We start from the raw sequence: 23,064 nt of genomic DNA, 5'->3' as shown, positions 1-23,064 counted from the left end.
CTGAACAACGGCTGCCCTTCAGGGCCCAGGCTGCTTCCTGCTTCCTTCCAGGGGCCTCCTGGGAGCCGGGCATCTCGCCTTTCTCTGAATCCTGTGGCACCTTTCACGAGCGTTTCACTTGGAACAGTGTCGTCATTGTTCTTCCTGCGTACTTGTCGTCATGTGTGAATGGATATGTTTATTTCCAGCTGGTTTTCAACTTACACATGATATTTGGTGCCGGGCATGGAGTAGGTCTGTAAAAGCTGTTTGTTAATCTGCTCAGGCCTTTTCAGAAGCGAATGTCTTCTCCTCTTTCCTTCTGCAATATTGATGCACTCGAGCGGACGTAAATCAGGGGTTCAGCGCTGAACCCTTTCTCATTGGTTCGCCTGCTCCGTGAGGAAAAGCAACATGTAAACCATCGGGGTATATTTCAGAAATATATTTCCACTTTTTAAAAAGTCATCCTTCAGTCCCTGCGTTCTACATTTTTTGGCAGCCTGGGGTGTGCCTAACACCAGCACTGTCCGGGGCATAAGAGTGAGCAATTATTCCTGAAGCTTAGGGGACCCAGTGCCAGGGTCTGACTTGTGCCCGTCTGCAGAGAGATGCGGGTGTCACGCGGTCTGCTCCATTAGCAAGTTTTCCTCCGTGGACCTGTTTTGATTCTGTCACTTCCTGTTCTTTGGTAGTTTCCAGTTTGCTGGGGGGTGGGGGTGGGGGTGGGGGCATTGAGCAGCCCAGGTGAATGGTTCCTGGGCTAGGACCTGGCGTGGGCTGTGGGCTTTGTGCTCCTGGGATGTGGTAGGAGTTGATGCCAGCTTTGTAAGTGTTGGGCTCAGGGGCTTTGCCTTGGGAGGGAGGGAAAAGGAAAAAAAAAGAAAGAAAGAAACCTCAAACCTTTCCTCTTGGGGAGGAAGGGATGCTCACAGTCCTCTGCTTCATTCATTTGTCACATAGTAGGGGGCATCTGCCAACGCTGTGCCAGGGCCGGCGTTGTGCCTTAGAGCTGAGCAGGCGGCCCAACCTGAGTGGGAAGGACAGGCAGACTTCAGTCAACTTCTCAGTCAACAAATACAGGGGTAGGAATTAATGAGAGGGGGGCCCACGTCAGAAGGGGCCACCTGGGAAGGCCTCTTAGAGATGGCATTACGGCCGAGAGCTGACGGACGGAGGGAGACAGCCGTGTGAAATGTGGGTGCATGTGTGGGCAGGGACTGCTCGAGCCATGCTGGGCGGAGGGGACTCATGCTGGGCGGAGGGACTGTGGGCAAAGCTGGTGAGGTGGACGACGTCGTTGGGTCCCGAGAGTTGACGACAGTAAGGCTGGAGGGGTAGGCAAGGGCTGGCTCACGGATGCCCTTTGCAGGCCACACCAAGGAGTTTGGATTCATTCTGGTGTTGGTGGCGAGACTTTGCAGGATCGAAGCAGGAGAGTGACAAGACTGGATTTATTTTTTATGGAAGGGTGGTGAGCGGGCAGGAGCAAAAAGGAACCGAGAAGGCCACCAGCCGTGGGAGGGGTAGAGAGTGCGATAGATGTCCGGTTCCCATGGACCGTGGTGAGAACAGGTGGCAGAGACGTGGGCTTTGGAAATCCAGCGGGTGAAGGTCCAGGCCGTGGATGGGAAGCTCGAAGCTCAAGGATCAGTTTCTCTTCCGTGTGGAGCTTGGAGAGGGAGCCCCAGGAGGGAATCCAGCTCCATGAGCTCCCGCTGGACCCCAGTATGTCCTTTTCCATCTTGAAACTTTGCCTCGGGATTTCTACCGAGTAGACGTGCTAAGTAGCGGGCGGGTGCTTCTCGGAGGACTTCACTTCGGAGAGAAGGTAGAAGGAAGCAAAGGAGCCCACGCTTCTCGAGCCCCGTTCTGTGCTGGGGAGCCTGCTGCATGGGCCCCAGGCCCTTGCCCATTCCCCTGCGCTAGTTAAGGCTCTGGGCTCCGGCGCTGGTGTCTGGACAGGAAGCCGGAGCACACTCGTGTCAAGCGAGGGCCCTATAAGGCAGCGGCTGGGAGAGTTTCTGGCCGACCCTGCTCCGACCCAGAGAGCACACGGCGTCAGCAGTGCAGCCCAGTAACTGGAACCTGCGGGCGGTCCACAGGATCCTTTCCACCCTGGGTGTCACCTGCTCACAGGCTGGAGCGGAGCTCTGCAGGATGATTATCCTAATGAGATGAAACAGGAGTCGGACAGGCTTGGGTTCTCCGTTCCCGGGTGAAGGAGAATCGGCTGTTGCGACACTTCTCCAGTTACCAGCTGGGGATGAGAGGGGAGGCCCACTGAGACAGTGATGGTGGAGGGGACCGAGCAGTGGCCCAGGCTCAGGTGGCCCGTGTCCAGTCCTGGCACAAACCAGGGACTCGGGAGTCCCGTCGGTTTAGGAAAGTGTTGAGTGTCGTTTTGCTCATCTGTCAGATGCAGGAATCGTATTGATGGTGATGCCGCTGCTGTTGTGACGGAGATTTGAGACTCAGATAAGGTCTAGGATGCAAAGGCATTTCGAGGACCCTACCACACATTTCTCCCTGTTAGGACAAGTGAAATTTAGGAGGGAGAGGGCCTAGCTGAGAACCCCACTGGGAATTCCAGTGAAACATTTCTCTCTTTGTCTGTTCTTTCGTGAGCTCATTTATTCATTCAGTGAACACTCACTCGGAGCCCACTCCTGTAAGATGCTGAGGTTAGAGTGATTAATAAGATACTGCTGGCCGGTGTGGCTCAGTGGTTGAGCATCTACCTGTGCACCAAGAGGTCGCTGGTTTGATTCTTTCACATCAGTCCCCAATAAACCCCAGGCTGTCCCTTCTGGAGTCCGCAGACTCAGGAAGGACACCCAGGAGGGCCAGCTCTCCTCCCCCCAGGGAATTGGACCAGGGCCGCGCCGGGACCTCTGCCTCATGGCTGCACTTCTCCGCGGGGATCACGCGGTTACTGTGTGTGCTGTTTACTTCCAGTATTTTAATGCTTATCTATACTTTGATTTCTGTAAGAAAAAATATTAGGATTCATTTTATTTATTTATTTATTTGTTTCTCCTCACCCGAGGACATTCTTTTTTTGCATTTATCTTTAGATAGAGCAGGAGGGAGAGAGGGAGGAAGAGAGAGACACCGATGTGAGAGAGACACATCAACTAGTTGCCACCCACACGACCCCATCCGGGGCCGGGGACAAACTGCAACCAAGGTACGTGCCCTTAGCAGGAACCAAACCGGGGTCTCTGTGGTCTGTGAGCCGACGCTCTAACCACTGAGCAAACCTGGCCAGGGCAGGATTCATTTTAGAATGACTTTCTTATGAAGGGCTAGTAAGAGGTTCTGAGTGGAAGGACTGAAGTTGGGTAGAAGCGTGTTCTAGATCTTTTTAAGGTGTTTTTGTTGGTGGTGGTTTTTGGCGGGGGAGGGGAGTCTTCTTTCTAGTTGTAAAAGCCAAAACAGCTGAACCAACAAACAACCTGAACCATATCCCCCCGCCAAACACTGTCAACGAGTTGGCATTTTTTCCCCGCATTTGTTTTCCCTCCTTCTTGCAGGCAAGGATGGCTCCGCTGCGTGCACAGAGTTGTGTCCCGGTGTGTTCATTTCTTTTTCAGTTCTGTGGTGTAAGCATTCTCCCCCCCTCCGTTCCAAGAGCTTCCCGAGCATCCATTTCCGACAACTGCATCAAGTGGCTCTAACCTTAGTTCACCAGCTCTTCGTTCCCTGCAGCTCCGGAGGCTCCGTTCCCTTTCCCTCCCCTCCGGTAAGGGCGGCTGCATTGAACAGCTTGGTGCAGAAACTCTTCACCTGGGCAGAGGGCAGCCGCAGCAAGTCCCTGATGCTTTTGTCTTCAGCACAAGTGGATGATGTGCTTGAGGCCCCCCTTCTCTTGTAGGAGCCTTTTCAGGGTGCCTCTTCGCCTCTTGTTCTGTCCTTCCTCGGCCGTGACCTCTGCTCCTGGGTCGGGCTCCGAGAATGAGCATCTCTCTCCATTTATCTAATAGATCCTTCTTTTTCTTTTTGTCTCCTGTGTGCTCACCCAGTGTTCCTAACTAACTGACTTTTCTAATAGTCGTTCCTAGTATTTGTAGCCAGGGGCAAAAACAGCCCCCTAATGTTTAAAGTTTTAAGTATGGGGGATAGTGTTCAATGTTCAGTAGTTTTTAAATCTCTTCTGGCACCCAGTCGTGTAGAGTTGGCTGTCTCCGTGCGCTTTCTGGGTCGTCGTTAAGACCTGAACTCAGGTCCTCGGGCTGCTTCTTTAAGAGCCGTGTGACCTTGGTGGACGTACCGTCGCTCTCCGTGGCTCCGTTGACTCATTTGCACCAGGGATTGTAATGGGAACCACGTACCTGGAAGTCTGTGAGAATGAAGAGACTAACACATGTCAAGGGCAGAGCACGTGTTGGTGTCATTATTCTCTGGGTTTGGACACCGGGTCCTTACAAAGGAGCACACAAGTCACTTCTCAGGTGCTAGATTTTCTTTTTAATCTGTTTTTATTGCTTCGAAAGAGAGAAACATCAATGTGAGAGAGAAACATTGATCGGTTGCCTCCCGTACACACCCCGACCAGGGATGGAACCCGCAACCTGGGCACGTGGCCTGACCAGGAATGGAACCCGCAACCTGGGCACGTGCCCTGACCAGGAATGGAACCCGCAACCTGGGCACGTGGCCTGACCAGGAATGGAACCCGCAACCTGGGCACGTGGCCTGACCAGGAATGGAACCCGCAACCTGGGCACGTGGCCTGACCAGGAATGGAACCCGCAACCTGGGCACGTGGCCTGACCAGGAATGGAACCCGCAACCTGGGCACGTGGCCTGACCAGGAATGGAACCAGTCACCTTTCAGTGCACAGGACGGCACTTAACCAACTGAGCCGCACAGGCCAGGGCAGATGCTAGATTTCCATAACAAAACGGCACCGTGGAATGCCACACCTTGGAGGGTTGTTGAGGTGGAGTCTGTCCCCTTTATTTTCATTCGTGGGGACGCTGAGGCCCAGAGGGGAGAAGGGATGTGACCAGGGTCTCCCGTGTGGATACGATACGCCGCCACAGTGCTGCTCTTGTGGTCAGGCAGCAGGAGGGGCCACAGCTTCCCGTCCAGACGGAGCCCGTCCCCCACGCCTGCTGGGTGCATCCTCTGATTCCAGACCTTCGGTGGGCTCAGCGTGGGCCTCCGCTGGTGCTCCAGGTCCCACCCGTTGCCCACCGAGCCCCCGGGTCAGTCCCCGGGCAGCTAGGAAGCTTGTGGAGTGAATGTTGGGAACACTGTATACAGGGTGGGGTAAAAGTAGGTTTACAGGTGTTCGTGTGGAAAAGAATACAAGAGCTAATAAATAATCATACAAGGTTAAATGATGTCTTTCACACCTGTAACCCTACTTTTACCCTACCCTGTATAGTCTCTTGTTCTGTGCAGGTGACCTTTTGTCACTCCCCCACCCCCCACCCCACCCCCGTCCAACACATGCCTGTGTGCCTCTTGAGCCAACTGAAATTCATACATTCTCCCCTGGCACCGGAATCGAAGGCGTCTGCCAACCTGTGGTTTTCTTTCCCATGTGGCTCACCATCTGGAGTGGCCACCTGGCCTCCTTGTGGGCTGTGTGTACGCGCCCGTGTGTGGGCGCACGTGTGCTGGGGGACCGGCTCCCAGGGCCAGGGTATTGTGTCTCCTCTCTGCGCTTGAATGGCTGCCTGAACAAAAGCAAGAGAGCAGAGGACAATGCCCAGAAGTCATCCCGGCAGGGTGAATGCATAATTCATATTGTATCTGCCGCTTTCCAGGGCTTCCCAAAATAGCTGTTTTAATTGCTTATTTGTCTCGCTGCTGACTTGAACTCGGCAGCCTTCAGCTCTTAGCACGTTAGTATTTAACACTGACTTGCAGGTAGGGCTTCCCTTCAGGGAACAAGTCTATTTATTTTCTCCTCTCAGAAGAAATGACAGGGGAAAATGAACCCTTAAAGAAAGCCGTACTCCTCAGGGGTGAAAACCACGTTCTTTTCGACTCCTGTGCGGAGCGCCTTTATAATCGGTTTCTGTAGGCGTCTGTGGTCTTGGCGAATAAAGAACTAGCTGTCAGATGGACAGACAAGGTGAGCTTCTGGGCTACCTCAGTCTGCTGTCGTGATGCCATCAGCAAACACCGAGTCCTTGGGCGTCGGCCGCCTTCAGCTCCTCAGATGCACCCAGGAGGTGCTGACGGGTGCCTCCGGCCGCAGCACGAAGGAGAGGTACAGGAAGGCCCTGCCTGCCCAGGCCAGCGGCCTGGGGTCTGCCCCGCCCCCGCTGCCTGCAGAGTAACAGGGAGGTGGACAGGGTTACCTTGCACTGGGGCTCTGACAGGATGCCTCCAGTGTGATATGCAGGGCTCAGCTTTCAGTGGTCCCCGTAGAAGAAGGACCTGGAAAAGGGGTGGTTGGGAGACAGGCATTTGGATCCCCTTATGTTTGCACACAGGGCCAGCCAGAGGTAGTGAGATGTGGTTTGGAAGGCCTGGGCAGGTAGGTGGCAGGGGTCATCCGAGGACACAGAGGACACCCAGAAGACCTTTGGTGGGTGCAGAGATGGGGCCAGTGGGCTCTGTGGTCTAGCTCTGCACCTGCAGTGGGACCAGGCTGCCCGGAGACCAGGTGCAGGCGACTCCCCCACCCCACCTGCTCGGAATTCTCTTGACCAGTGGATGCAGAGGGAAATGGCCTGTTCAATGTGGAGGGAAAGAACAAGATGCTCACTGAAGACCTCTGTACAGAGTGGTTGAGAACCTGAGTTCCCAGGTCAGATCCAAACGCTGGCTCGGTGCTCCCTGGCTGTGTGACCTCAGGCCAGACACTGTGGGCCAGGAGCCCAGCAAACACTGGTGAGGGGCTGGCTGCAGGGCGTGTCCAAGGAGAGGCTGGGTGGCCATGACCAGGGTGGCACCGGAGTCAGAAAGTTTTGACAGAGGAGGAGGAGAGGAATTTCTTGAACACAACGTTGGATGCCATTTTTAGAGTCCCTGCAGTTAGGGGCTAGGGGTCCTGGGGGCTTGTTGGAAATGCAAACCCTCAGCCCAGCCCAGGAGCGGAAGCTCTGGGGACGGGTCCCCAAGCCCTGAACGGACTCTGATGCAGCTCAGGACTGAACCATTCTGTAGACAAGAAAGACGGCAGTACCCTGGCTGGGTTGCTCAGTGGTTAGAGCAGCAGATCAAAGGGTCCCAGGTTCGATTCCCCATCAAGGTACCTGGGTTGCAGGTTCACTCCCTGGACCCGGTCAGGGTCGTGTGGGAGGTAACCTGTCGATGTGTCACTCTCACATCGATGTTTCTCTCCCTCCCCCCCTCTCTTCCACTCTATCTACAAATCAATGGAAAATATCCTCAAGTGAGGATTAACCAGGGGAAAAAAAAGAAAGAAAAGACACCAGCAGGGGTGTTCAGAGAATGAGTGAGTCTGGGCAAGGGGAAAGGGGGTGTCAGAAATCCTGGTGCTGCCCTGGCCAATGTGCTCAGTGGTTAGAGCGTCGGCCTGGGCACCAAAGAAAGTGTCACAGGTCCGATTTCTGGTCAAGAGCACGTACTGGGGTTGCAGGTTCTATCCCCAGCCCCAGTCAGTCGGGGCGTGTGTGGGAGGCAACTGATCGATGTCTCTCTCCCAATGATGTTTCTCTCCCCCTCTCTCCCTCTCTCCCTCCTCCACTCTCTCTAAAAATCAATGGAAAAAATATCCTTGGGTGAGGAGAAGAAAACCCGGGTGCCCAGGAGGACCCACTCCTCTGTGTCATGTGACCTTGGACAATTTCGAAGGACACGTTTATTTTCTGGAAACTCGGTACTGAAAGGTCCCTTGGCGGCCGCTGGGTCCTCTTCTCATGGTGGGGGTGGGGAAGTCGTGGCCTGGGGGGGGGAGAGGCTTGGCCACAGCTGCTCGGTGGGGCTAGAATTGAAGCCAGCTGTTGGTTTACCTCTCACGTAACTGTGTCAACTTACTTCTCCATGCCTCAGTTTCCACATCTGTAAAGTGGAGCTAACAATACTACTTATAAGATTATCTTAAACAAGTTAATATATTGCATTGAATATTGGGCTTTCCTTTATTTTTTTCCTTATGACTTTATTAAGGAATTAATTATTGAAACTCACTGAATTATATGTACTTAAAGATTACAAATCTCATGACTTTTGACATACATGTGCGTGTATATATATATATGAACCCATCTTTATAATCAATATAACATACATTCCCATCAGCCTCCCCAAAACTTTCTTCATATCCCTTGGTAATCCCTCTGTCCCTAGATGACCAGTGATCTGCTTTCTGTCCCTACAGATTAGTTTGTTTTTACTAGAATTTTATAAAAATGGAATCACGCAGTATAATCTCATTTTTTTTCCTCTGGCTGCTTATACCCAATATAATGTTTGAGATTCACCTGCCGTTGCCTGTGTTCATCGTTTGTCCCTGTTCATCACTGAGTAGCCTGCTAGTGCACGGATGCTAGTGTGGTCGCCTCACACGTAGTGGTCAGGGATGGACCACATTTACAGTGGCGGTCCCATAGGATTGTAATGGAGCTGAAAAACCCCTCCCGACTGGTGACATCATAGCCGTCATAATGTCACAGCACAACGCTTTGCTCAGGTTAGTGGCGATGCCGGTGTAAACATACCTCCTGTGCTGCTAGTCGTATAGATGATATACTGAATATAGTATCGATAAGACACAACTCTGTGACTGGCATATGTGTTCACTATACTGTTGATCATTATTAGAGTATACTCTTCCTACTTAAAAAAAGGCTTGCTATATAACATTCCATGTTCTGCCCGCAACAGCCTCATACATCTAGTGCTTGCCGGGTGTCTTGACCGCATGAGGTGTTCATGTGCTTCATTGACTCTCGCATTGTTTTGTAATATGCTGTACAGGTTTGTAGCTGAGGAGCTATAGGCTGTCCCGTACACCTGGGTGCGTGTCGGCTGTGCCATCTAGGTTTGCAGTGAGCGCGCTCTATGATGTTCACGTGACAAGGAGATCACCTACCGATGCATTTCTTAGAATGTATCCCCATTGTTAAGCGGCATGACCGTACTACGTTTGCCCATCCATTCAGCTGTTAATGGACCTTTGGGCTGTGTCCAGCTGGGGGTTATTGCAGGCCACTTAAATAACAGTAATTTGAAGAAGCGCCATTATTTTATGTGCCACTAAGAAAGGGGAAAAAATGCTACCAACTAAATCATGACCCAGTGTTTTTAAATTAACTAGAATGTTTATTCCTTACTCATTGAAATACATCTTTAAAACTTAGATTTTCTTTTCCACCCACATATTGCTTTTACACATACCCTCCCCTCCAAAAGCACAGAAATACATTAAGTTCCATTGTTCCTGAAACATCTTCCTATTCCAAATCTAGGAATTGTTTGGAGCCACAAATTCTTGGTTATCTGTGCTTTTGCTATTGTTCTCGGTGCCCTCGAGAGTGGTGGCAATGGTTTATCCCCCCGCCCCTCTATTGGGGACTGTCAGTCTGTACCCCACTTCCACGTCTCTGCGACTACCCCATTTCTCAGACTGTTATGTTCGTTATATTCCACAAGTAAGTGAGATCATATGATACTTGTCTTTCTCTGTTTGGCTTGTTTCACTTAGGATAATACTCTCCAGGTCCCTCCATGTCATCTCAAAGGATAAGAGATCTTCTTTCTTACAGCTGCATAGTACTCCATTGTGTATATGTACCACAGCTTTTTTGTCCATTTGTCTACTGAGGGACATTTGGGCTGTTTCCAGATCTTAGCTATTGTAAATAGTGTTGCTACAAACAAGGGGATACCTATATTCTCTCTGATTGGTGTTTCGGGCTTCTTAGGGTATATTCCTAGCAGCGGGATCACTGGGTCAAATGGAAGTTCAATTTTTAATTTTTTGAGGGAACACCATATTGTTTTCCATAGTGGCTGCACCAGTCTGCATTCCCACCAGCAGTGCACTAGAGTCCCCTTTTCTCCACACCCTCGCCAACACTTGCTGTTTGATGATTTGTTGATGGCGGCCATTCTGACAGGGACATGGTCAACAAAGCTGGGGACAGGGCGGGGAGGGGAGAGGGGGGAATCAGTGGGGGGAAAAAGAGAAACATCTGTAACAAAAATAAATTAATTAATTTTTAAAAAGCCAACCTATCAAAGTTTTAGAAAAATCTAAATAGAGGTTGGCAGAACCATATCAACAATATATTTATTTGATTTGATGAAATAAAATATTTTAAAGGTAAAAAAAAGAGAGAGAGAGTGGTGGCATTGCAGCCTTGTTATGAGGACCAGAGGAAGCTGGAGCTCGGAGCTGGGCCCTGGGGCCAGCGTGGCAATTATGTGAGTTAGCCTGCTCCGCACTCCTGCTTTGGGAATGTTGCTGAACGGGTCTGCCCTCTGCCCCTCCACCCTTCCCCACAGCCCTTTGGCTCCTAGGGGTGAGAACTGCTCCGTGGTTGTCTCTGATTTTATTCGAATGGCACCTTTGATACCTGTGCACACACAGGCAGCGACAGCTCCGTGGGGACCGCAGGGCTGTAAGGTGTCAGCACCCCGCTCAGGCGATGTTAAAATGCACTTACAAAGGTGCACCTTAGAACTGTTGAAACGGAGTCTGGTAAGGGACCCTGAATACTGCCAAGTACTTGGCAGACACCCGGTGAAATGGAGCGTTTATTATTTTTTATTATTACTATTGCTGTTAAGCCTCAGTTTCCTCTTGGTTAAATGAGGGTGGTAGAACCTAGAAATGACTTCTTTTACATAGAGCAGCCTGTCCAGTGCCTGGTACTTAATTGGCCTTCAGTGAAAGATGTTTTAATTACTGTTTCTTTGCCATCTCAAATGCCCCTGTGGGCCAGGCGGGCCAGGTAGTAGATTTATGAAGGCTAACACTGCAAGGGGGCCTTAGAGATGTTATGTCCCAGCTCCCTCATTTTGCACATGGGAAGCCCAGAGAGGGTGTGTGCTTTGCCCAAGGGCATGGCTGATCAGGGGTAGTGTCAGGATTCAAACCCAGATCTTATCCGCCCCCCCCCCCCCCGCCAGTGCTCCGTCTGAACTTTGCTGCCTCAGAAGGGGTTCTAGGTGAGGAAGGATCCCAGAGGAGCCTTCACGGCCGATTCCACTTCTAGAAGGACCAGCTCCGTGGGCTGCATGGCTGGGGTGAGGACCCGAGCTCGAGCAACAGAGAAATGGCCAAGTTCCAGGCCAGGGTGGGCTGCAACAATTGAGTGTTGGACGCTCCCGGACAGCCCCGTACCTGGGAAGACCCCTTGGGATCCCAGGTCGTGGGACTGGACCGGGTACAGCTGGGGCTTGAGTGCCCTCGGGTCCTAAATCCAGAAAGGAGGAGCTGCGCATGCCTGCCTGCCCAAGTGGGTGCCAAGCCCTGTGTTGAGTCATCCCCACGTACCAATTTACTTAATCACTGTGAGAACCCTGCGAGGCAGCTTTCCTTGACTGCTTCGCACCTGTGGGGGAACTGAGGCTTGGAGCTGGGGCAGGAATGTGCAGAGATCACCCAGCTAAGAAGGACGGGGACTGGGAGACCTACGTGGTTCTGTTGGCCCTTTCTGTCGGGCATTCCCAAGTCCCAGTTCAGGAACGAGGAGGAAGCCGGGGTGCGCGGGTGAGGGGCAGACGTGTAGACCAGGTACTCTGTTCCGCTCTTGGGCTTTCAGAACATGACCCTCCAGTGAGCAAAACAGAAGGTCTGTCTCCCAGCCTTTTCTCTCCATGGACGGGAGCCTCATCGTTTCATACGGGTCCTCACCCAGAGATGGTTATTCGTTCAGTCTCATGAGGGTAGAACGATTACGTAACCCAGGCAACACTGGCAGTAACTATTCCTTGGAGGCTGTTCAGTTACTTGTTGTATTTCAAATGGATCCTGACTGAGCACCAGGCTGGTTTGATCTCTTGGTGTCCTGAGTGTGATTCAGGCCTGGGGTTGGACCCCAGGTTTTAGTCCCAGCCCTGCCCCTGTCCTGGCTCTGGACACGTCTTTATCTCTCCGCTTTACGTTCTCATCAGTGCAACAAAGGACTTAGGGACTTAACCCTCACCTGAGGATCTGTTTTCTTTCTCTTTTTTTGATTTAAAAAAATATATGTTTTTGTTGATATTGTTAGAGAGAGAGGAAGGAAGAGAGATAATAGAAACATCGATGTGAGAGAAACATCAGTCGGCTGCCTCCTGCCCATCCCCTGCTGGGGAGCAAGCCCGCAACCCAGGCATGTGCCCTGACTGGGAATCAAACCAGGTCCTCTCAGTCCAGGGGACGATGCTCAATCCGCTGGGCACTGAGCCACCTCACCTAGGCTTTATCGATTTTTTTAAAGAGAGAAAGAAAAATACTGATGTAAGAAACATTGACCAGTTAGTTGCTTCCCATCCATACCTCAACCAAGAATAGAACCTGCAACCTTTTGGTATATGGGACAACCAACCGAGCTACCTGGCCAGGGCTTCATTTTAACATTTTTTAATACCCCTGCATCAGGGGGCTCATTTGGAGAGCAGTGAGAAGAACGAATTGGCTCACGTTTACTGGGTACCAAAGTGTTGTTTCAGGAATTATCTCAGTTAATCTTCGAAGGACACTGTGAGGTAGGTCTGAATGGTACCTACCTGGAAAGGGTTGTCATGAGGGCCAAGTGAGTTAACATCTGTCAAGTGCTTGGAATGGTCCCTGGTACGATAGAGAATACTTACTACATGTATTATTATTTTTTCTGGTTTTTACACATGTGAAAACTGAGCCACAGAGAGTTTAAGTATCTTATCCAAGGTCACACAGCTCGAAGGTGGCAGAGCCTGGATTCAAACCCAGGGAGTCTGGCACCAGATCCCTGTACTATTAACTGCCAGGGGTAATACATTAGAGAGCAGGGGACTGCCTGCCCCATTTTTGTCCTGACCAGGAATCGAACTGGCGACCTCTCAGTGCATGGGTCGACGCTCAGCCACAAGGTCACACCGTCTGGACTGCCTGCCCCCTTTTTAAAACGGCACTATAGTAGACAGATGTAGCTACAGGCTGAATTTGGCCCTCCGTGGTCAGCTGGCCATGCCTACTGTAATCCATGATCGGGTTCACAGAGCTGTAATCTCAAATCCCAGTAAGCGATCCACAGAGGGGACCGGCAGCCCGGATTTGCGACGGTGTCAGTGAGCTGGAGGCAGCAAGACAGGAGGATGGAGGTGGAGGACGGGGACAAGCCCAGGGCTCAGGGGCGCGATCCCAAGAACTCAGTGGGGGCAGAGGAAGACAAGAATGAGCAGGGAGAGGTGAGTCCTGGTTTGTGGGTGCCCGGTTTAAGAGAAGGGGCTGGGAAGGCAGTCTGGAACCTTCCCTCCAGCTCGCTCCCTCCTCTTTTCCCCATCAAAGAATTCCAGGAGTGGGAGGGACGAGACCAGGAAAGTTTCTGGATAAACCAGCCCAACCAAAGTCGTGAAGCAAGGAGATCTGGGGGTCGAAAAACCAGAATGTTGAGACAGGTGTTTGAGAGTGGAGGGAGGGAGAGGGGAAATTTTCAGACAGAGAACTTGGACATTCCTGGTGTAAACACCCCTTCAGAGAGCACATTTCGACAGCCAAGTCCACTCCAGCCTGTGTTTCCTAATGTCTCTGGTTTAATTTCCAAAAGGAGAGAGTATAAGCAGACCCAGGAAAGAAGGGTGTGGGGAACCGCGGGAGGCTTATAGGCTCTCTGCCGGGACGATTCTTTTGCTGCACTTCCCCATCGTGAAAATAGTGGTATAACACCTAACGTAGCCCAGCCGGTGTGGCTCAGTGGCTGAGCATCGACCCACACACCCTGAGGTCTCTGGTTCGATTCCCGGTCAGAACACATGCCCAGGTTGTGGGTCCGATCCCCAGTGGGGGGCATGCAGGAGGCGGCCCGTCAGTGTTCTCTCTCATCGATGTTTCTATCTCTCTCTCTCCCTCTCCATTCCTCTCTCTAAAATCAATACAGAAAAAATTTTTTTCTAAGTAAAAGAATAAAACCTAATGTATAATAGCAGCTAATGGTTGAGCCTGTGTGCCATGGGCTCATCAGGGCCCTTTTTAACCAGGTCGTCACCCTGAGCGGATGAAGCACCCTGTCAATGAAGAGGCAGGTTTGGACAGGTTGGGGTTCATGCCCAAGGGGACAGAGCGAATGAGCGACAGAGTCTGCACTGAAACCCAGTGGTCGAGTCTAGAGCCTGTGGGTTTTAACCACCACTGGGTATCTCTTGGATGAAGAGTGATAGTGATGATGTGATTATAGCTAACATTTCAGTCCTTGAAGATGAAAGGCGACCCAGTTCTCACGGTTCCCAGGGCACAGGAGCCTCTCAATAGGTCACATTAACAGCCCACATTTTACGGAGGACTGCTCCATGCCAGACCCGTGCTCAGCACTTTATGTGGGTTATCTCATTGAATCCCCACAACACCCTTACGAGAGCGAGACTTCTCCTAAGTTTCACAGAGAAGGAAACTCCTAACCAGGTTACATCACACACCTGGTTGTGCAAGGGGCGGGGCGTGGGCTTCAGCCGAGTTTCATTGATTTCTGAGCCATGTGGGTAGCATCTGCCCTGTCTCCCCGTGAACTGTGAGACCAGCCGCTGTTCCCTCTCTCTTCCAGCCTCCCCGGACTACCCCCCGTTGCCTCTGTGTCCCTCTTCTCCCAGTTCCTTGGCCTTCTGCGTCTGCACGGCTGACTCAGCACCGCATCGGCTGTCCTCGTGTCCTCTAATTCTCTGTGACCCACGGTCTCAGAGGTGTCACTGCCTGCTTTCAGGGTAAGCCTTGGCTCCCTGCAGGCAGAAACAAGGCTTCTTCAAACACCTGTGCCCTCACCGTGCCGGGCGTGGGACTGAACTGTTGTGTCCACACAACACATCCTTGCTGCGTGGAGGGCTGATCGAAATGAGGGAGAAACGAAGAGGGCAGCGGGTGAGGAGGGAGCTTCTCCAGGTCACCTTCTGGGCACAGGGGTGGTGCTCAAAGTCCTCACGAGGGACAACCCCGGCCCCTAAAAGACCAGCCTCTGCCCCTTGCTGCCTCTGCCCCATCACTCATAACACAGAGACACGCCATGCATTTTTCTCTAATGCCCCGCCCCAAAGCCTTCATGCTGGCTGCTCCCTTTGCTCCCTCCCACTGTGTATCTGGTCTCCCCGCAAAGGTCACCTTCTCCCAGAGGTTCCCCATGACCACCCAGCCCCTTACACTTGATCTCGTCCTTTCCCGAATCACAGTGAGTCGCTGAAAGGACCATGTCAGCTCACGTCCTGGCTGGGGTGTCTCCCCGACTGCAGTGTCGGGGCAGGGCCCTGTCTGTCTCGTCCACTCTGCAGCTGGCCTTGATTCGTGAGGTTCGTCTGTGCGTCTGGGGCTCAGCCCTCCCAGCAAACTTGCGAGATGGTTATTTTTAGCATCCCGAGATTTCTTAAAATGAATGAATGAAGGTGTTTGGACAGAACTGAATTCAAGGGAGGAAGAAGAGCTGCAAATGTTGCACTTTCTCCCCGTCCCCAGCCCCCACGGGGGACAGCTGGGGGCAGCTGAGAGGTGGCATGTGCGTGGCCGGGGTGAAGGCGTGCCAGGGTTGTGAGTCTAAGTCACGGGACTACGCGTGCGAGACACCCCTGGGCGGAGGAGCCGGCCTGTCCATTGTGCCCCAGCCGGGAGGACAGATTCAGCTGAAAGTTTGGACAGTTCTTGGCGTGGAGTCCCGAGAGCCCTTTAGAAAGTTGTCCCTCCGGGCGGGCCCCTGGAGAGAGCCGGGTCGGGGCCAGCATCCTGCTGGACACGATACAGAGGTTCCTGTGGGGAGTGTGGGGAGTGCTCGGGGAGCACCAGGGACAGGAGAGATGGGTTATGCGTTCTCAGTCCCAGAGAACCACCCCGGCGTTGGACTTGGCAGAGGCCTTTCCGCTGCTTCTCTGAGCGGCCGCCTTCTAAGGCGGACGGTGTGGATCCCGAGGCCGCTGCGCCAGTGCGCTCCCGGGCCCGCCCCCGCAGCCCATAGGAAAGGAACGTGGTCCTGGGAGGCGGGACAGGCGTGCCCATGTGCTTGGTGTAGGGTGATCTGCCAGAACCTACCTGTATCCAAGGCGACACATCCGGGCCCTTTTTCCGGGAGGGCCTGTTGTGAAACATCCTGGAATGTTTGTGTTCCTTCAGGAATTCGTAATTAAGAAGAAGCAGAGCGAGTTCTTGCTTGGCCGAGCCCCTTCCTCCCTCCCTCTCGCCCTTCCAGCGTGTGGGTCGTTTGCTTTCATATTGGGATTTTCAGCAGCCCAGGGCATGGAGGCCGGAGCCGGGATTGCCCTTGGCTAGATCGGGGTGAATTGCTGCACTGCAGGGTGGGGGCTGGGAGTCCCAGGCAAACCCTCAAGTCCTGGGCACATCTGAAAGGTGGCATCTCATCCAGCTCACATCTTGGCACCTGCCCAAGGGGAAATGTTGCAGAGCAGAGAAGTACCCGCGGTTTCCCAGGGGGGGTGGTTTAAACAGTTCCTCTCCGGCAGGAAGCAGGGGGTGTGCACGTGTGTATACGTGTGTGTTTAAATCCTTGTGCAGCTAAAAACACTTCTCTTCATCCTGACTCTCGGAATGACACGTCTCTGCACACTGAATAATTCATCTCCCTCTTGGCATTCGTTCCAGAGAGATTCTTGCTGTCCAGATTTCTCGCAAGTCGCATAGTCTTCCAACTGAAGCTTTTCTCTTTCCCATGGAAGAGCCCTGCGAGTCAGGATATCAGCCCTCTGGCTCCCCCCATCATCGCTGTGAAGGAAAGCCTGGATATCAAACCAAAGCCTCCCTTTCTCTTGCCCTCTCCTAACTTTGGCTCCTCTTTTTTTTTAATCCCCATTCGACAAGTTAGCATCAGCATCAGCATCTCATGCCCCACCCCCGTCCACATGCCGGTCACATTACTGATGCTTATAGCTAATGTTTATTTCAGCTCTGACTTCCCAGTGTCAGGGGCTGGAACAATCCGTGGAGTGCATGTGTTTTTGGAGAAGTGATTGCATTTTTGGTGTTCCAGTTCTGCCTCCCCCATCCTCGTCACACCCAGAGTGCTCGGTGAATCACTGGGGTTGATGTCTTTGATGCCTTTGAATCATTTAGCTACCTTTTCATCCAGCAGCCGTGGGTCATCCAAGGGCACGGAATATCTTTGTACAAAGGTGTAGATAGCTAACGTACAGATATGCCAGGGCTCCGTGCCTGCTGCAGACTTCCCGTGGGTCAGCTTGAACGCCGCATCTCTGGCGCAGCTGGCCCTGCATTCCAGATTGCTCTGAGACGCACAGGGTCTCGTGAATTGTTTTTTTTAATCCTCACCTGAGGACATTTTTGCATTTATCTTCAGATAGAGCAGGAAGGAGAAAGAGAGAGAGAGGAACGTCAGTGTGAGAGAGACACATTGACTGGTTGCCACCCACACGACCCCAACTGGGGCCGGGGACAAACTGCAACTGAGGTACGTGCCCTTAGTGGGAACAGAACCCGGGTCTCTCTGGACCACAGGCTGACACTCTAACTGCTGAGCCAAACTGGCCACAGCCTGAGATAACCTTTTAATATCTATCTTTCCAATTGTTCTTCGAGCGACACACACCTAACAGTGTCCTACAGATCTCTCTCAGTAATGTTGTCTTTCTCATAGTTAATTGAGGGCATCCTCTCATTTTAGCAAAATACAGAACACATTGTTGCATATAATATAGAATACATTGTTATTTTTTGTTCCTGCACGTACATGATCGTATTCACCCATTGTACAGGTATTTATTGAGCACCAGTTGTGGGGTTATAGGATTCTCTTGCTGAGATGCACCATTGATGAAATCATTTCATTAATCCCCAGGGAGGAATTTTGAAAGGTGATCATCCTTACACAGACTCTGAGAAGCTGTCGGGAAGGGACACATCTTCTTGGTCAGTGGTCACTCTCCAAAAGGAAGAGGGAAGTTTGCGTGGGGGAGGTACTGCTGGAAGTGACCTTTGTTTCTGAAATCTGGGCAGAGCATGGGCTGAGGTGGGCTGCAGACAACTTTGCAGAAGCTTCGTCCAGACTGTCACAGATGTCCCTGAGCGAAGAGCATTCTTAGCTGAGGAAAGGTCTCATCACCTGTGTGATTTTCCTTGGGGCCCAGGAGATGCTTTGAAGATACCAACTTTCAAGAGAATCTTTTAGCTCACCTCAGGGGCTCTGGCGATACATTGCCTTGCTTGAAATCCCAGTTAGGTCTTTGACATTGAGGATATTGTTTAGTCTTCCTTAGCCCCGGTTTCTGCTTTAGGGAAATATGGATAACAATAATTAATGTTTTTTGAGACCTCATTTGCACCAGAACATGTGCTAAATGTTCTTATAAACATGACCTTATTTGAGCTAACTGACAACCTGGAGAGTCATTATTATCCCCCACTTTACAAATAAAAATACTGAGGCTCAGAGGGGTTAAGTGGCAGACTCACACAGCTAATGGAAGTCATGCTTATTGAACCATTATTTAATCGTAATTAGTCTGTTGCATAGCCTACATTCCTCGAGATTGCACAGGATAAGAAAGAACGTCAATTCCTGTGACTTGAGGGGAGGTTTTTGTTCAGGATCATAGACCTCACCCCAGCCATCTTTCTTCCTGTCCTGTTGAACCTCAGTTTGCCAGTCTGCAGAAACACGGATGGAGCCGAGCCTCCGGGATGCTGGAATTAGGAGTAGGTTGGGAACAGACGGGAGAGGGTGAAGATTAGAATATGTATTTTAGGCAGAGGCAGCAGCGGGGAGAAGCCGAGGAGCTGTCTGGAGGGACCGCTCGGGCTGACGTGTGTATCTAGGTTCCTGGCAGTCTGGCTGAAATACTTGACGAGCGGTTTGCGGTGTTTCCCGGGCCTGACAAGCCTCTGTTCGTTTCGCTGGGTGATTTGTCTGTCTGTCTGACTTAGCCACGAGCCTGGGTGATTGCTGCCACTCCACTCCCTGCAGAATGGGGACTAGTTTGGCCTGGATTGTTTAGGGAAGGTCAGCAATGGGTACAGGCATTTGGGAACCAGCTCAGGAGGCAAATAGATACTGTCCTTGGCCAGACGCACAGGGCTGGGACATCTGCTATTCTAGATGCTGCAGTAAGCCAGAGGGGAAATGAGCACCCCTCATGTACAGGTATGGAAACAGAGGCCCAGAGAAGGAAGGTGACCTTCTGAAATGTCTCCCTAGTTAGTGACAACGTTGGGACTGGAACACGGATTCCCCACCTCCTTCCATGTGTTCATGACAGGGACAGACCTGGTGTTGGTGCAGTTTTTGAGCTGTTGGGCCACCCCCAAGGAGCAAGGAGGCCAAGGGAAGAAGCAGGTGGCAGGGGTGTGGGGACTGCAGGCTGATGGAGTCTGTTTCTCCTCTTCCTCGCCAGGTACACCAAACCACTCACCTTTGCCGACTGCATTAGCGATGAGCTACCTCTAGGATGGGAAGAGGCGTATGACCCACAGGTTGGAGATTACTTCATAGACCACAACACCAGTAAGTTCCTGGCCCTCCTCCTCTCCCCAGCCCTCTCCCCGTTCCTCTGCCTCCACACTCACCCCTCAAGTTTAGAAGAGGCTCTGGAAGCCAGATGGTATTTTGTTTCCTGTTGAGTCCGACAGAGATGTCAGTGTAGGTATCGATAATGTGTGCTCATATACAATACCAGTTGAAAAGGTTTTTTGTGTTTTTATTTATTTATTTTATTTTATTTTTTTAGAGAGAGAGGAAGTAAGAAGGAGAGAGAGAGAGAGAGAAACGTCGATGAGAGAGAACATCAATTGGCCGCCTCCTGCATGTCCCCCACTGGGGATCGGGCCCACAACCTGGGCATGTGCCCTGACCAGGAATCGAACTGGCGACCTCTTGGTGCATGGGTCGATGCTCAATCACTGAGCCACATTGGCCAGACTTGTGTTTTTTTTTAATATGTTTTTATTGATTTTTTTTAGAGAGAGAGAGATAGAAACATCTATGTGAAAGACAGACATCAGTTGGCTGCCTCCTACACGCCCCCTACTGGGGATCGAGCCTGCCACCCGGGCATGTGCCCTGACTGGGAATCATGGACGATGCTCAGTCCACTGAGCCACACCAGCTGGGCTGAAAGGGTTTTATCCTGAATCTGAAACTCCCCTCTCAAACCATCTCGTCAGTTCTGCAAGGGCAACCCCCGCTCACCATTTCGTGTGCATCATTCCTGAAATTTCCCAGTCATGTGTTTATGTGTGTATACACATGTATTCTTTTTTACACATAGCAATGTATGTGCATACAGAACCTTTTTCCCTCATAAAGGTAGGTGTGTCATTGTCAATACCAGGTCATGTAGGAGCAGCTAGGGCCCCAGCAAGCCCCCAGTGGCGTGCACACATGTGTGCCCATAGCGGGTGGTATGAGTGTGTGTGTCTCTAGCCCCTCACACGAGTCAGCCCACCCTCACTTCATATCTGTGACCCAGGTATCTTGATCCAGAATGAAGACTCCTAGTGTCTTTGTCTCTGGGACTCTGATGGAGGACTAGGTTGAGAAAGGGGACAGGCATGTTTTCCGACAGGTGGAGGAACCCAGGTTGTGGTCCCGAGCCAGAGTGAGTTGAGTGTACTTGGGCCTCATTCGTTGTGCACCTTCTTGGCCAAGACTATTCCTGTCCTGGAAAATGAGCTGCCCCATTTGTTCATATGAGGAAGGAGGATTATTCTATCTCACTCTCTGCCTTCTGAACTGGAGGATTTCCTTGCTGCTTTTAGCGAAAGGAGAATGGAATGAAATGGGTCATGCCTGGCAAAGCCGGAAGGCCGAGAAGAGGGCATCAAACCCTAGCCCACTCACTAAGCACACACTCTGCCATGTGCTGGGCTGGGCACTAGCGAGGCTTCATCGCAGTTCATCCTCCCAACTACCCTGTGGGGTGTTAGGATAATTATCCCCATCTTATAAATGGACTTAGAGGTAGTCATCGACCGCTCAACACTCGGAGCTAAAACACGGCTACACTGGGATTTGGACCACTGTTGGGGAGCAGAGGGGTGCTTCTCCATGCACTTCCCCCTCTGGGTTTCAGTAGTCCCGGGCCATCGCTTCGTTGTGCCCCTCATCACTCTGTAGTAAAACCATTTACCTGTTGTTGAACTTCTTCTGGAAAAGGCACATAGTAGGCATGCACTTGACCTTTGCTGAAGAGAAAAGGGCATACGTGCTTGCATGCATGGCTCAGTGGACGAATGGGCCGACCGTTGCTGGCACCAAAGTGCAGCAGGGTTTCTGAGAGACAGCTAATGGCATTAATTGCATTGTTGGGGGTAGCAGGGCTTTTTATTAGCACTCGTGATTGCATACTGGATAATGAGAAGTAAATATGCCTAATTGGGTGTGTATGGGGAATGAGGTTAACGCCGGGAGGGCTGCGTGGTGTGCTGGGTTAAACACTGACTGCAGAAGCCCTAATCAGTCCTTCCTGTCTCTAATTGCTGAGTGCATCCCCCTCATTAACGTCTGATGCCGGGAGTGGGATTTTAAGGTACTTCTGGGAGACGCTGGAGAAACAGAAAGGAGGCAGGCGTAGCAGCAGTGGCAGAGTCTCTTCTTGGGGGGATGATGGCAGAGATGAGGTGGTGCATAGGGGCCAGAGTAGGAAGAATTTTATCTGGTAGTTTTACCAGCTGCCAGGCTACTGGTTTCCGTTTGGTGTGAAGGTGCTGTCATTGGATGGCGGGCACCACCTCTGTAGGTGGAGCCAGTGATACACATGTAGCATGCATATGACCGCTGAGGCCCAAGCATTCAAAGCCATGCCGGACTGAAATTCCTCTCGAGGGATAGACACATTGCAGTTGAACTACAAGTTAAATCTACCACCCAGGCTTCATTCATTCGGCAGGGATTTATTTACCACCCGCCATGTTGCAGGACCTCTTCTGGGAGCTCGGGGACATGAGAGTAGATGGCAGGTCGACCCTTTCCCTTACGGAGCTTGCACTTCAGCGGAAGAGAAAGTGAGCAGGGTAAATAAGCAGAGGACGTAGTGTGCTAGACAGTGAGCCGTACTGTGGGGGGGAAGGGAAAGCAGAGTGTGGGCTCCTGGCTGCTGGGTGCCGGAGAGCAGAGGGGTGTTGAGGGTGGCGGGGCGAGGACACGGGAAGAACTGGTTGAGAGAATGAGAAGTGAGCTAAGAGCTGGAGGTGAGGAGCACTTCAAGTAGCATAGATGGCGCAAAAACGAAGGCGGGGTCACACTTGGCTTGCTCGAGGGGTGGCAAGGGGCAGGTGTGCCAGCAGCAGAGTGAGTGAGGAAGGAGGAGAAGGGCATCGGACCAGGGATATTGTGGCAGTGGCCCATCTGCCTTAGTCTTCTGGCTTTTACTCCATGTGAGATGGGAGCCATTGGAGAGTTTCATGCAAATGAGTGACGTGTTCTGCTCTGTGTCTTTAAAGGTCACTCTGGCTACCAGTAGACCTTAGTGGGGAAGGATAGAAGCAGGGAGACTTGAGAGAGAGGATTGCAATAGTCCAGGTGACAGAGGACCGTGTCCCAGACCAGGACCATGGTGGAGGTGGTGAAAAGTGGTCAGATGCAGAGCCAACAGGATTTCCTGATTGTATATGGGATGTCAAAGAAAGAGGAATGAATGACTCTCCGGACCGCAGGCCGACGCTCTAACCACTGAGCCAAACTGGCCAGGGCGAATGACTCTCATTGGACCTGAGCAACGGGCCCCACGGAGTTGCCATCAATGGAATGGAGAAAATTGCAAGAGCGGGTTTGGGAAGGAAGAACAAGGGTTTGGGGGGGGCATGTTGAGTCTTCATGCCTGTTCCACATCTGAGAGAAGATGGTGCTGGTCAGCTTGATGTTGGAATCTGGAGTTTGGAAAGAGATCGGGGCTGAGGATATGTGCATGGGAGTTGTTGGCATGTAGGTAGTATTTAACAACGTGAAGCTGGATGAGATTACCACAGTGACAGATCAAGCTGAGGAAGACCAAGGAATGAGCTGTGGGGTCCTCAGATGTAAGAGTGTGCA

General features: G+C 51.8%; 1 protein-coding gene across 1 annotated transcript in view; it reads left to right on the top strand.

The window, feature by feature from the left end:
• The window catches only part of WWC1 (WW and C2 domain containing 1), a 128,653-nt gene that overhangs the window by 45,986 nt on the left and 59,603 nt on the right, over positions 1-23,064 (top strand). The window contains exon 2 of the mRNA XM_036241991.1: positions 19,430-19,539. Within this exon, the coding sequence (XP_036097884.1) occupies positions 19,430-19,539 (110 nt within the window). The remainder of the gene's footprint in view (positions 1-19,429; positions 19,540-23,064) is intronic.

The sequence above is a fragment of the Molossus molossus genome, unplaced genomic scaffold (genome assembly GCF_014108415.1).
Source record: "Molossus molossus isolate mMolMol1 unplaced genomic scaffold, mMolMol1.p scaffold_m16_p_4, whole genome shotgun sequence".
Taxonomy (NCBI): domain Eukaryota; kingdom Metazoa; phylum Chordata; class Mammalia; order Chiroptera; family Molossidae; genus Molossus; species Molossus molossus.
The sequence above is the reverse complement of the archived record's forward strand: the minus strand, read 5'-3'. Positions and strand labels throughout refer to the sequence as shown.